A 14,074-nucleotide genomic window follows, 5' to 3' on the forward strand; every position below is an offset into this window, starting at 1 on the left:
TTAACACCTCCACCCATTAGCCCATCCCATGAGCACCCACCACCACTACATACAATCACGTATGTAACAGTTAATTGTACATTGTGTTGACTGGTTTGATTTTATATTTTAATTTGCTGTGTTGCATTTAGTTTCTTTTTATTGTGTTCTTTATGCTTACTCCGTTGATGCCACCTCAATAATGAAGTAACAATCATTTTATTCTCCTTTACACCCGTGTACAGAATAACAATAAACAATTTCGAATCTTGAACTATTGCACGGCATGTACATACTTGAGACAAGACCCTCAACATTCACTTCCAGAAACATTTGCTCCCACAACTTTTTGAGTGTGCATCTGGAATGCTATATGACTCCCCACCCTCCCCCCCCACTACTCTCCCGTGCACCATTCCCTGGTCAAAGTTAATCATAGCAACCCCCTCCAGTCAAAATCCACCTGCCCTCTAAATGGTATAGAGCTTGGGATACCTTGAACTGGAATCACCCATTCATAATGTTTGCCCCTGTAAGTGCTTTCAGACTCTCCCAGTAGCATAGTCAGCACGGACTGGGCAATGAGACCCATGGAATGAATAGGCAGTCTGAAGTTGGAATGTTGCCTGCATTGCAATCAATAGGACTGGTTTAAAGATACATCATGATCATTGTGCCCATTCTGAGGGCCATTAATTGATATCCTTAATGTCTGGATCGAACTTATTTATAAAATAAATGCGCTCTCTGTGCATGGAACTAAATAAATCGTATTTAACTCAACAGTAAATAAAAAAGTCCTTAAAGATAATAGTACTTAGCATCCATTAACAACTATCTTGTTAATATCTCATCCTAATATAACTTGATACATAGCCATTCACTTTGAAACAACAGTGTCTGTGTGAAACTTACTCTTGCTTGTATGAAACTATTGTATGCTTCTGTATTATCAGACTGATCTGGGAAACATTGATATTAAACTGCACTGGCACGCCAACAACAAAATAATTACTGCCAGATTATATTGTTTATGTCATTATTATACTTCACTCAAAACCAAATCTTAACTTAAAAATAGAAGCATATACTAAACATTTAAGATGTTCAAAAATTTCCAATACTTTGTCACAATCATCCGCAAAGAAAATAAGAAAATCTCCATCATATGAATCTTCTTGTAGTCTCAACCAAAGCAGTTTTTGTCTGCACTTATTTAAGTGTACCCTAATCAGTGGCTGATATAATTCTTTTCCTATTTCCTACCTAAATCAATATGCCAACATTAATTCCTTATCTTGATATTATATCAGCAAATCATATAAATATTTTTTTCAGTTAAGGAAAGGAAAAATGCCCATTTATTAGCAACATTTATTTATAAATGACATTTTCTCCATTATCTTTAATACTATAAAAATGATGCTATGTGCCAAATGTTACTTGCTCACAAACATTATGTTAGTGATAAATCCAAAATCAGTAATATCTATTTGAGCTCACTTCAATTATTCTGATGAGAAAAAAAATCTAATTACCTGGTATAAAGTTGTATCTTGCCAGAAATCCAATAGATTCAAGCTCACCATCAGCAACAAATTTAATCCATAAAAATCTGCCCGATGATGTTACAAAAGGTGGAATATTTTGACCACAGTAACGTCCAATTTCAGTAGAAAATGGAAAAGGTCCATCCCGCACTTCAATGTGGTCAAATTTGCATTCCCAAGAAGGTTCAATGGAGTATTTTTCATCAAAGTAAAGTTCAATACTTTGCCTTGGTGCAGCTAAACCAAAATATCAATCAATTATTACTAGATAATGAAAATACTATTAATTAGCATAACAATATAAGACCACAAGATATTCTGAAGTAAAAAGTGCATTTGGAAGATACAAGTTGATATACAAAGAAACTCAAGGCATTTAGTAGCAACTGTGCTTTAAGTAAATGTTAAACTTATGTTGCAAATTATAAGCAATGTATTGATAATGTACATCAATATATTACAACTTAATACATCATAATTATACTAAATTATTGTTTGCCATTTCTATTTGTTCTGAATATTTTTAATGTATATTGCGTCCTACATCAAAATTATCTGCTGTCATTCATGTCTACAATATGGATGATATATGGAAGGATCTTAGTACAAAATTACAGAGTTTAATTAATTGGTATATCAAAGTAGGCCAAATTATCTTTCAGTTCTAAAATAACCTTGTTAAAAAGAGCTGTCTGCAATTAATTTCTGAAAATGTAGAGAAAGATTGAAAAACAGAAAAGGACATATTTTATAATCTAATAAGATGTGTTATGTGCTTTAAAAATATAGTACTCAGTATTCACAATAGACCTATTAATTACATGGAAATACTGTAAAATAAATTCCTTATTATATTTCAGAATTTAAGAGTTAAACTTTGTCAGCATCCTTTCCTGAGCCTTGTGTTAACTGATAATTCTAATAGTTGCCCCTTCTCAAATACTGCCTCTCTTCCTTCAATACTGAACATGGAATGTACAGCACAGAAGCAGACTCTTGGGCCCATGAGGCCTGTGCTGAACATGAAGCCAATTTAAACTAATCCCGTCTGCCTGAATGTGCTCTATTTTCCTCTATTCCCTGCCTGTTTATATGTCTGTCTAAAATGTTTTTCAAACATTACTATCACATCTATTCGGACTTCCTCCCCTGGCACTGCATTACAGACACCTACCATTCTCTTTGTAAAACAAATTGCCTTGTAAATCTTATTTATACATTCCCCCTGTCACCTTAAAGCTATGTACCTCTAGTATTTGACATTTCTACCCTGGGAAAAAGACTTGGACCATCTACCCTATCATCGCTGCTCATATCTTTATATGCTTCTATCAGTTCACCACTCAGCCTCAAATGCTCCAGAGCAAACAATTCAAGTTTGTCTAAACTCTCCCTATAGCTATCACACTCTAATGCAGGTTCTTGTGAATATCTCTGAACCCTCTCCAAAGCCTCCTCATCCATCACGTACTGGAGCAGCCAATACTTTAAATGTAGCTAAACCAAAGTTTTATACTTTAGAACATGACTTCCCAACTTTTAAACTCAGTGCCCCAACCACTGAAGGCTGTCTTTGCCACCCTGTCCACTTTCAGGGATTGTGAAACATGCACCCCAAGATCCCCCTGTATATCAATTTTTCAAAGGATCCTGCAATTTATAGTATGCTTTCCTCTTAAATTTTACCATTCAAGATGGAACATCTCACATTTATTTGAATTAAACCAACTTTTCCATGCTGATACTGATCGATATACCCTGCTGCATTCTTTGATCACCTTTCTCCACCAATTCTCCACAACTCCACCAATTTTTATTTCAGTTGATAACATCCTAATCAGCCCATCTGCCTTTTTGTCCAAATTATTTATACATGCATAACCACAAGCAACGGAAGTTCAAGCACCAATCCCCATTGACAACAGTGCTCACAAATCTCCACCCCTCCTCTTTCATCTCTATGGCCAAGGCAGTTTTTGAATCCAATTGATCAAGTCACAGGGGAGCACATTGCATTTATTTTTTGGATCAGTCTACTTGTTGAGTGCTTTCCTCAAGTCAATATATACAACATTCACTGCCCTGCCCTCATCAGTCATCTTCATCACCTCCTCAAAAAACACAAATTGGTAAGACATGACCTTCCCCATATAAAGTCATGCTGTCATTCCCTAATAATTCCACACCTTTCCAAATGTAAGAAGATCCTATTCCTGAGAATCTTTTTCAGTAATTTCCCTACCCCTGAAATAAGGTTTACTGGCGTATAATATCTTCCATTTTTTTGTATTGCTCTTCTTAAAAAAAGGAAAAATGTTAGCTCTTTTCTGTCCTCTGGGACCACACCTATGGCTGAAGAGCATACAAGGCCTCAGAAATTCCTCTTGTGTCTCTCTCAGTTATCTGAGACAGGTCCCATGAGCTCTTGGGGCTCCCTCCACCTTAATATTCTTCAAGGGATGTTCTTCCTTGATCTTGACATTAACGTCCTGGAGTACCATCATACCACTTCCTGCTCTCACGCTTCCTCATGTCCTTCTTCTTGGTGAATATCAGGGTAGTACTCATCCTTTCCCACTTCCCTTGTCTCCCTCCTTTGTTGCTCAGTGATTTTTCTCTCTCCTTTCTTACCCTCTTGTGTACAGCTTTCACCATCACCCTTTGCAAATTAAAATCTTGATTCCAGCTCTCCACACACTTTGCTAAATTTTGTCTATCTGTGCTTTATTTCACAGAATTCACTGCTTGATTATTTTTTCTAATCATCTCTTCCTCATTAGAGTAGTGGGTCTGATCAATGTCACAAGTTACATCGCACATGGTCATACAAAGATTATCATCCTCATCTTTCATTTTGACCTGTCTCCATGCTTTTACACAGTTAACTACACTATTCTCCACTATCTGTCCACCTTAGTACAATAGCACGGGACTGCCTATCTTTATTGTTATTCCTCTTAACATAGCCAAAGAATCAACTGCCATGCTTTCTCCTTCTATTCCCATGTTATTACTTTTAATAATGCCTTCCATATTTTTCCCATGGACATTTGAAAATTTTGTGTCCATTTATATACCCTGATAATGTCTAAATCAACCTCATGATTATATCTCAAACGCTCTTCTTTAATCTTTCAGATTGCTTGCTGGAGATGATGAGTATACATTTCCTCTACCTACATACTGAAAAGACTACAGCCATGGTGATTAGATCCCAAAAAAATTAACATATATTAACCACCAACTCCGTTCTTACATCTGGAAATTATCTGACACTGAATTCAACTGTTGACAAAAGGCATTATATTTCACCCTGAAACCTAAAACCATTGCTCCATGCCCTAACTCATCTGTTGCTAAAGCCTTCATCCATGACTTAGCTATTCCATTGTGCTCTCATGCCATACCTTATCCAATATTCTTTGTTGGAATGGTTCCTTTTACTCTTCACCCCTGCATTCGCTAATCTACTATCACTTCCTCAGCTATAGTATTCTCATGAGATTCTCATCCTTCACATTTGTCTATCTCTTTATCTTTCCCAGCCATGCAACCCTCTAAGATATCTGCACTTTTACAATTCTGGCTCTTGGACCACACTAATAAAGCTGCCCTACCTTCAACTGCCAAGGTTCTCAGCTCTGAATAAACTTCTCCATTTTTCTGACTTTCAAAACTCACCTTAAAACCTACCACTTTGTTCAAGATTTTGGCCACATGCCCAATTATCTCCCTTTGTGCCTTCTTGCCAAATTTTGATTGATATTGCTTGTGTGAAGCACCTTGGGAGATTTAAGCAAGGCAAAGTTGCTAGAGACATAAAAGTTGCTTTGGCTTACTGCGGAATCATTTGAGCTTATTTAATATAAAAAAAAATGAATTGCTGCACGGTTTTCATTTTAAATTCCATAATAATTTGTATTCCATTATTTTTACAATATATTGTGCCTGGCAATTCCCTGTGACCATACCTTCAATAATATATGTGCATTCTCTATCAGGAGGGTACTTATTTGGATAATTGGGAGATGTGAAGAAGCCACCATCCACGTTCTTGATCCAGGAGCCACATTGCACTGACTCTGAAGAGGTTGATTTGTCTGGAAAGAGATCAGAATTAGCCTCAAACTCTCACCCATTGGTGCTAACTTCATTAAAAAGCAGGGGTTGGCCTCCCTCATTTTGATCTTTAGTTGTAAGACATTATGGGAAAAGGCTAACATGAAGGCTCATTGTAAGGGGGTGCTCTGTGTTGAGTTGTGAACTACAGATCAGCTGTTTTATAGAAGAAAGAGAACTAGATTTTTCATGAAATTGTTCATGAGGAGCAGATGCAGGTAAATCTTTGTGGGAGAAGGGGAATCCATAGAACCATAGAAACTACAGCACAGAAACAGGCCTTTTGGCCCTTCTTGGCTGTGCCGAACCATTTTCTGCCTAGTCCCACTGACCTGCACACGGACCATATCCCTCCATACACCTCCCATCCATGTATCTGTCCAATTTATTCTTAAATGTTAAAAAAGAACCGGCATTTACCACCTCGTCTGGCAGCTCATTCCACACTCCCACCACTCTCTGTGTGAAGAAGCCCCCCCTAATGTTCCCTTTAAACTTTTCCCCCCTCACCCTTAACCCATGTCCTCTGGTTTTTTTCTCCCCTTGCCTCAGTGGCCAGTTGGGCCTGGAAATTGCATTTGTTGATGCAAGCACAAAATAAGGAAAAAGTAAATTGTAAATGTTTAATTTATCCTAAGATATTCCCAAGGTATGACAGCATGAGTTAATTCATCTCTTGAAGAGCAGTAACTCGCTGAAAAAAAAACAGCAACAATTTTTTTCCCCATACAGGTTGGTCAAAGAGCATAAGTTTAGAGAGCGTTGTTTCAGTTATATTAAAGGAGGGCACAATATTGGTCAGGATAGTGGAAATTTCTGACAGAGCTGAGAGTCTGTTTCCATGATATCTAAGACCCACAGAGGTCTAGTACTCTCTGCATCAATATAATGGAGGTGTCATTTTATTTATAATACCATGACAAGTAACTTACAACAGAATCGATTTAATTTAATACACCATCTCTACCAGGAGATTTCTTCTTAGTCCATGTATAGAGTGTGACAATATATCAGAGATATTTTTTTTTCTGTAATTCAATTAAGCCAGGGTTCTTTTTTTTCTCTCTGCAATTGTGAGATTGTTAAAACTGGTGACAATATAGAGAAGCAAGGCAAGAGAGGCTGAACTGGTTCAGAGACAGAAAATTATGATTCAGTACTGAGTGTGCTGGGGTGCAGCAGATGTGATAAATCTTAGTATAAAACAAAACCTGTGACTCTCATTTCCCTCCCCTGCTTTGAATAATATGCATAACTATTCCAGCAAATAGCAAACAGTGCTCATTCTGATGCAGTCCTGTGTTGTCAAAGCAGTGCAGAAATGCTTCAGCCATTTCAAACTATGATTGACTTTAATGTTTGACACATCACTGCAGTAAATTTCGAAAAAAAAGTGACATTATCTACCGCCAGTGATTACAATCAGATAATTAAAATTGCAGGAACAAAACATCGTTATGAAAGAAAGGACACTTTAAGAATTTTACCTGATATCTCTTTTGTTGATACAAAATGTCCTAACAGGATAAGACTTGATACAACTGCAAGAAGAGAGAGAGAGAGAGAGAGAGAGAGAGAGAGAGAAATAATCACCGAGATATTTCTTTGGCTCCTTGTTAAATAGATATCGTCAACTACAAACTGGATGTAATGCTCCAGAATATTGTTCAATACAGCTGGAAGAAGTTCATGTACATTTCTACCACCATTTCAGATGATGCTTGTGTCAATTTTAATACACCACCCTTGTCAATAAGCGCACAGGCTCTTATATCTGCCTACTCAGAAATGTATCCAGACAGAAATGAACGCACACTTTTGTTTGCGGGCAGTCTAAATGCACAGCCTACCGTGCAGCGGGCAACTAATGATAATCTATTGAAGTTCTATTTCAGCTTCCTCGGGAGCTCTCAGTACATCATTCAACGCTGAAAGTTTGGAAACAAATAGAATTAAGGAACTTAAGCTTAAATCGTTAATATTGGCAAGGGAAACTGTACATAGTAGTAAAGCGAAATCCAAGTATCTGGGAAGTAAAATGAAAACTAAAATCGTCTGTACAAGTAAAGGCTCTTATGCAGACAGTTGCTTATTATCTTAGTTTCAACTGATAGATCAACGACTACCCAAGAGGGCGCCTGTTTTCTCCCCTTCTTCCCTTTCGACCCCGCCCCCACCCCCGCTTCATTCCCGACGTTACCTCCGTCTGATCTATATTGTAGAATACCCAGCTGCGTTTGTGCATCGCCTGTGGGCACCTTAGTGTTCCTTGCAGATCACCACAGACCCACAGCCTCCCAACTTATGCCAAATTAACGCCATGACACTGGCATCTCACAGAGAGAACTTACCGTAAAGCAGTCTGAGCCGATGCCCATGTACCATGTCTGATTCTTATGCAAGGGGCTCCAATCCAAACTAATTCCATTTAAGCAATGCGTGGCTGACAGGGTGACGAAAGACAGATGGATGGATGGATTCAGGAGCAAAGCTGGTAGCAGAAGATCATCCACATTCCAACTCCACTCAGAACACTATATTTATGCATATGTGTGATTGTATTTGTGTGTGTGTGTGTGTGCTCCAAACTCAGCCAAAACTAATCACCAGCAGTTTCGCACAGAATCCCCAGCCGATCAGAATATCCCCGCGATTCCCACATAAATGTTTCCACGAGCCCTTGCTTCCTTGGATGCATTAAAGGGATTAATGGGTCCGTCATCAGCCCTCTGATCACTCCACCTTTGCAATCTTCCGAGAGAATCCGTACAAAAGGAGAATTACTTCTCTTTCAAGCCGCATTTAGCAACAAAAAAATCCATAAAAAGGACAGATCCATTTAAAAATCACGAATAATCGGGCATTAAAGGATTTTCCCCCTTGAAAGCGTTCCAGCTCGTGCACGAATCGCTCTTTGCCCCCCTTTCCTCTTGTGGGACGTGTTTTGCATTAGACTTCGACTTCTGGCTCTCTCGCCGGCCTACGACCACTCACCAGAACCGGGGTCGCTCCTAACGCCATCCGCGTTGCGGTTGCGAAAATAATAACGGAAAAGTTCATCGCTTTAATCCAGTGGCAACGGGAGGGATGAAGGAGAACAAAAAGTGACTCGGTCACATGACAGTGGATTCAATCTTAAATATAAGTATTTGATAGAATCTGGCAACATCAATAATAGCAACAACGGCAAAACAAGGTGCGAAACATTCACCCAGCTGTAAAGCCCTGGGGGGAGACAGGCACCGAATCACAACACAGCCTCGTCCAGAGGCACAGGTAGGAATTCAGTGCAGACGAACAAGCAAATGACAAACGCCCCGGCACCAGGAACTTGCTGCAGTCAACATACCGTGCATCTGCACCCAGCGAACATGGCGCGATGCTCGCCAACTGCAAATGATTTTTTTTTTAAATTTATGATTCAGATGCGCAGCATTCACGCCGAGCTCCCTCTCCCCAGACGGTGGAAGGTTGGGCAGTGTCTCGCCCGAGACATTAGGGTTTGCGTTATAGAAACAGAGCCCGCAAGTTGCAACTAGGCAATGCCATCAGTGACTTCGAACCCGCGGGCTCCTGTCCAGCTCCCCCACTCAATGTACTAAATATTCAACGATTAGTGGAAACAGATCGCTCCTATCTAGCGAAGACCCATATCATTGCTCTATCACACCAGTTGTGGTGCCTGCCCGTCACCGAGTGGATTGCAGCAATTGCAAATATGAATAAACTTCTTGGTTTGATATGTTCGCACCTACTCTCTGGACGCCCCCCTCCCTCCGAGGGATGTGGTTGAGGGGATGAAATTCAACGTGCATCCAAACAAATCTCTGCCTGATTAAATCGAACGTGCGGATGTAGAGTGAGATTTTTGCTGTTCAGTGGTTTAAACTGAATTGCCCCATGCCTTCGGGTTGATGTGCGGATTCATGTGGGGTATGTGTCGACCGGGAGTCAAAGTGATGCATGCGATACGCACAGATACTTCCGATGCAAAATGTCAAAATACATTTAGATATTTGTGTGCGCGTGTTGTGGTGTAGAACTGGGGGAGCCCTGTTCCTACCGTCTGGTCTCCCTCTAACTATTCTTTTTCTTTCTAAGCACTTCTATTTATCGCCTCTCTGGCCGTCGGTGTTCAACCATCTCACTGCGGAGAAAGCAATTCTATCATCTTGCAAAAACATAATTGGTGCGGTGAGTGGTGGGTGAAGGAAGGGGGAATGAGATGATCTATGCCGGAATATTAAATTAATAGGAAGCTCCTCGCTTGCTGACGAGGCGAGGACGCTCTGCAAAAAACACATCTGGAACTTCTTGCCATCCTCGAATCGATCCCCAGTAAAGTGGGCGAAACAATCTTCCTTAAACTGGGGAAAAAAAATTCACGGTTTTTTTTTTCAAAAGCGCCCAATATTCCCCGCAACTCCCCAAACCTGATAACATTTCTAATACAGTGTAACATTTAAAACATAGCCGGAACCGTTCACTCAACCAAAAACAATCGGTTTCGCTGGAATTATTCTCGGCTAAAATACAACCAAGGCAGAGTCACTGAGCGAAGTGGAGTATTGGGACGGAGGTGTTCTTCTGGACATTGATTGCCTTAACAACCTCATCCTTTCTTCACTAACTGATACCTTTGTGCTTGTGTATTATCCACGTAATGCTGGACTGAGACTTCAGCGTTGGGCATGCGGTGTAACAAAAAAGGAGATAAAATGCAGGAGGTGCGTCATAAAGTGACCACTGAGTGGATGTTTGTGGTTTTCTGCTGCTTCCCCCACCCACTTCAAGGTTCCTGTTGTGCATTCAGAGATGCTCTTTTGCACACTACTGTTGTAACGTGTGGTTATTTGAATTATTGCAGCCTTCCTGTCAGCTTGAACCAGTCTGGGCCATTCTCCTCTGACCTCTCTCATTTACAACGTTTTTTTGCCCTCAGAACAACTCACTGAATGTTTTTGTTTCCACATCATCTGTGTAAACTCTAGAGGCTGCTTTGTGTGAAAATCCCAGGAGATCAGCAGTTTCTGAGATACTCAAACCATCCTTTCTGGCACCAACAATCAAAGTCACTTAGATCACATTTCTTCCCCATTCTGATGTTTGGTCTGAACAATAACTGAACCTCTTGACCATGTTTGCATGCTTTTATGTGTTGAGTTACTGCCTCATGATTGGCTGATTAGATACTTGCATTAATGAGCAGCTGTACAGGTGTACCTGATTAGTTGGTCACCAAGTGCATACTGCTCCAATGCTTGGCCGTAGATATAATGACACAAGTTTAATATTCTCTTTACACTTCAAACCAACTTGACAGCCAGGTGCTCCTTTTCAGTTTTCTATCCTCCAAGTGGTTGCAAGGATCTTGGCTATAATCTAAAATTGTTGCAGAAACTTCCTAACCTGGCTTCCCTGAATGCTCCTAGCAACATATAATACCAAAAGAATAATATACCCATGATAAGCTGCTGATGTGTATGGGTTCATCAATTCTTAATGGCCTATCCCACAAATTGATAGCAGTATCATTTACAATTAAATCTCAAAATACTTTCCTTTTACGGGTTTAATTGCAGGGATGAATGAAACCGATAAAAGCTAAGAAATTTAGTACAAGCAAATAATTCTATAACTAATCACGGAAAGTGCATATAGCATAAAATTGTAAACAGAAACATCCTTAGACTGAAAGGAACATGTCAACATTTGAAGTTTAATATATGATGCTACAGGCAAGATTACAATTTTTATTTCTTTCCACTCATTTTAACAAACGGTCTAAAACTTACATTGTCAGCCTTGAGAAGGAAGGTACATCTTCAACCCTTCCTTCATCCTCCATGCAAAAGGCTGATGCTCATTCTGATGAAGGGTTTCCGCCTGAAACATCGACTGTGTTTATTTTTTCATTTCCATAGATGCTGCCTGATCTTCTGAGTTCCTCCAGCATTTTGTGTGTGTTGCTCAGGATTTGTAGCATCTGCAGAATCTCTTGTGCTAATTCTGAGTTTTCAGTGCACCAATCAAGAACATGTTTTTCTGGGAATATATTTTGATTCATTAATTCATAGTGATTCACAGGACAGAAGGAGGCTCATTCATGCACACTGACCAAGATGCCTTTCAAAAATTACTCATTTAAGCAAAGAAAATTATTATGTGTAGAAAACTATAATATATCATTAGAAAACTATTGGATTATCCCATTATGATAGTAACCTCCTTGTTTGCTGGAGAAATTGTGGAAATCAAAATGCAAACCATTATCATATTTTCTGGGAATGCCCCATCATCAAAGACTATTGGAGTGGGATACACAATGCCTTACAAGACATCTTTAAATGTGAAATACCCTTAGAAAGTAAAATCATATATTTTGGGTATGTACCTCAAGAATGGTTGAAAAGAGATAAATATTTAATGAATATACTGCTGGTGGCTGGAAAAAAGACTCTTACCAGGAAATGGTTATCACAGGAGAGCCCAACTTTAAATGCATGGATGGAAATTACAACGGACATTTACAAAATGGAGAAGATAACAGCATCTGGTAATCATAAATTGGAACAATTTGATTCATACTGGGAAAAATGGTTCAACTACATAACACCTCATAGGGCTGATTTTATTTTCACAAATCAATGAATATGTTGTAAAAAGAAAGACCGCTCCCTACTTGTACATAGTTTTCTCCTTTTGCTTGTTCTTTCTTTCCTCTCTTTTCTATAAGTGTATACTTCAGACAAATATTATGTGGAGATTTGTGGCATATATGACTACATGATATATATGTACAATATCTGAAATACATCTTATGGAAATGTTTGTTTGATGATGAACTTCAATAAAAAATAAATTACAAAAAAAAGAAAACTTTTAGATTCAGCATTTATTCAATCATTCCTTTACGGATAATGTCCACAAGATATTCCTTGGCCCTCAGATTCTATGCCCTTTTATAATGTGAATTCACTTTAAAGACTATCAGTGTGTTTAATTCATTGCTATTGCATGAAACCATGAAGCAGAGCTTTGTGTCGATTAAACTTTTCCAGGTTCTCCTGAACAACATTAACTATATTAGGGCATGCTGCCTTCAAGTCTTAGCAATTTAGAAATTTTTCTTCATCGTGAACTTACACATTCTCGTTGCCTCACACACTATGTATTATATTTGCACGTACTACATCCCAAATAACAGCACAATTAACATATGATACAAGTTATTTCTGGGCAGTTAAGTCATCATAGTGCCAAATGTTTGAAGGACTGTTTATTCAATTCCATTTGGATGATCCCGAAATTGCACGTAGCCATTATCACATGCATTTCTCTCATTGTTCAGTGAAGATAATGTCAATGATATCTACAAGGGAAACCTAGCAGTTCTCAACTTCATTTTGCTAATGCAGATCAATAACAAATTCGCCAGAAAGAATTGGCAGTGGTGTTTCTCAGTGCTTACTGTACTTGTACTTCCAGGTGATGGAGACTACAGGTACAGGAAGAGCAGTCTTTGAGGAACTACATTGTATTTTGTAGATGGTTCACACTGATCCTAGGTCACAAATTACATAGTCAATAAACCAATAAGGTGATGGATGGAATATCAGTTAAGCAGTCTGATTTTTTTTTTCAGGGCGGTAGTGAATTTCCTGATTGTTGGAGTTGCTCTCATCCAAGCAACTAGAGGGCATTCCAATGCACTAACATGCTCATAGGTAGTGAAAGGGCTTTGTGCTGGAGGCAAGGGGGTCAGCCGCAGACAGAAAATCAGGAAATTCTGATCTCACTCTGCTGCTTCAGATGAATTTCTAGTCAAGGGTGAGTCCCTCCCCAAACCTCCACTCCCATTGCAATCCATGAGTTTGTTTTTATTGTTTTTATTTGTATTTTTAAATGATAACCATATAATTTATTTTTATATTTGAGCATTTGATATTGATTGCTTGACAGTGGAGAAATTCTCACTACTACCATCGGACAGGGTCTTGGGTCCCAGAGCAGCAGGTTCAGGATCAGTCATTATCCTACAACCTGAACCAGTGTTGACGTGAGTGGATAACTTCACTTACCTCAAAACTGAACTGACTCCGCAGCCTATAGACTCACTTTCAAGAACTCTACAACCCATGTTCTCAGTATTATTTATATATTTTTGCCCAATTTGTCATCTTTTGCACATCGATTGTTTGTCAGTCTTTATAGTTCTTCATAAATTACGTTGCAGTTCTTTATTTTCCTAAAGGTGCCGCATGAAACTGAATATCAAGCTGACATATATGCAGTTTGATAATAAATTTACTTTGAACTTTGAACTTTTAAAGAGGGGCCTCATGAGTAATGAGAACTAATTTATCAACTCAGCTGCCTGTGCAGGGACAGATCTTCTGCTGCATTGCACCCCAGCCTTACAGTGG

The 14,074-nt window shown here is 39.0% G+C and overlaps 1 protein-coding gene across 4 annotated transcripts in view; it reads right to left on the bottom strand.

The window, feature by feature from the left end:
* Positions 1–8,993, bottom strand: part of neto1l (neuropilin (NRP) and tolloid (TLL)-like 1, like) — a 292,908-nt gene extending 283,915 nt beyond the window's left edge. For 3 of the 4 annotated variants that reach the window (XM_072273395.1, XM_072273488.1, XM_072273663.1), the window contains exons 1-4: positions 8,000–8,993; positions 7,136–7,189; positions 5,501–5,629; positions 1,518–1,766 (exon numbers count right to left, since the gene is read on the bottom strand). In XM_072273395.1, the coding sequence (XP_072129496.1) occupies positions 1,518–1,766; positions 5,501–5,629; positions 7,136–7,189; positions 8,000–8,033 (466 nt within the window). In that variant the 5' untranslated portion in view covers positions 8,034–8,993. The remainder of the gene's footprint in view (positions 1–1,517; positions 1,767–5,500; positions 5,630–7,135; positions 7,190–7,999) is intronic. The other variant, XM_072273579.1, reaches the window with a different exon arrangement.
* Between the last annotated feature and the right edge of the window lie 5,081 nt (positions 8,994–14,074).

This window comes from Mobula birostris, chromosome 1, assembly GCF_030028105.1.
Source record: "Mobula birostris isolate sMobBir1 chromosome 1, sMobBir1.hap1, whole genome shotgun sequence".
NCBI lineage: Eukaryota > Metazoa > Chordata > Chondrichthyes > Myliobatiformes > Myliobatidae > Mobula > Mobula birostris.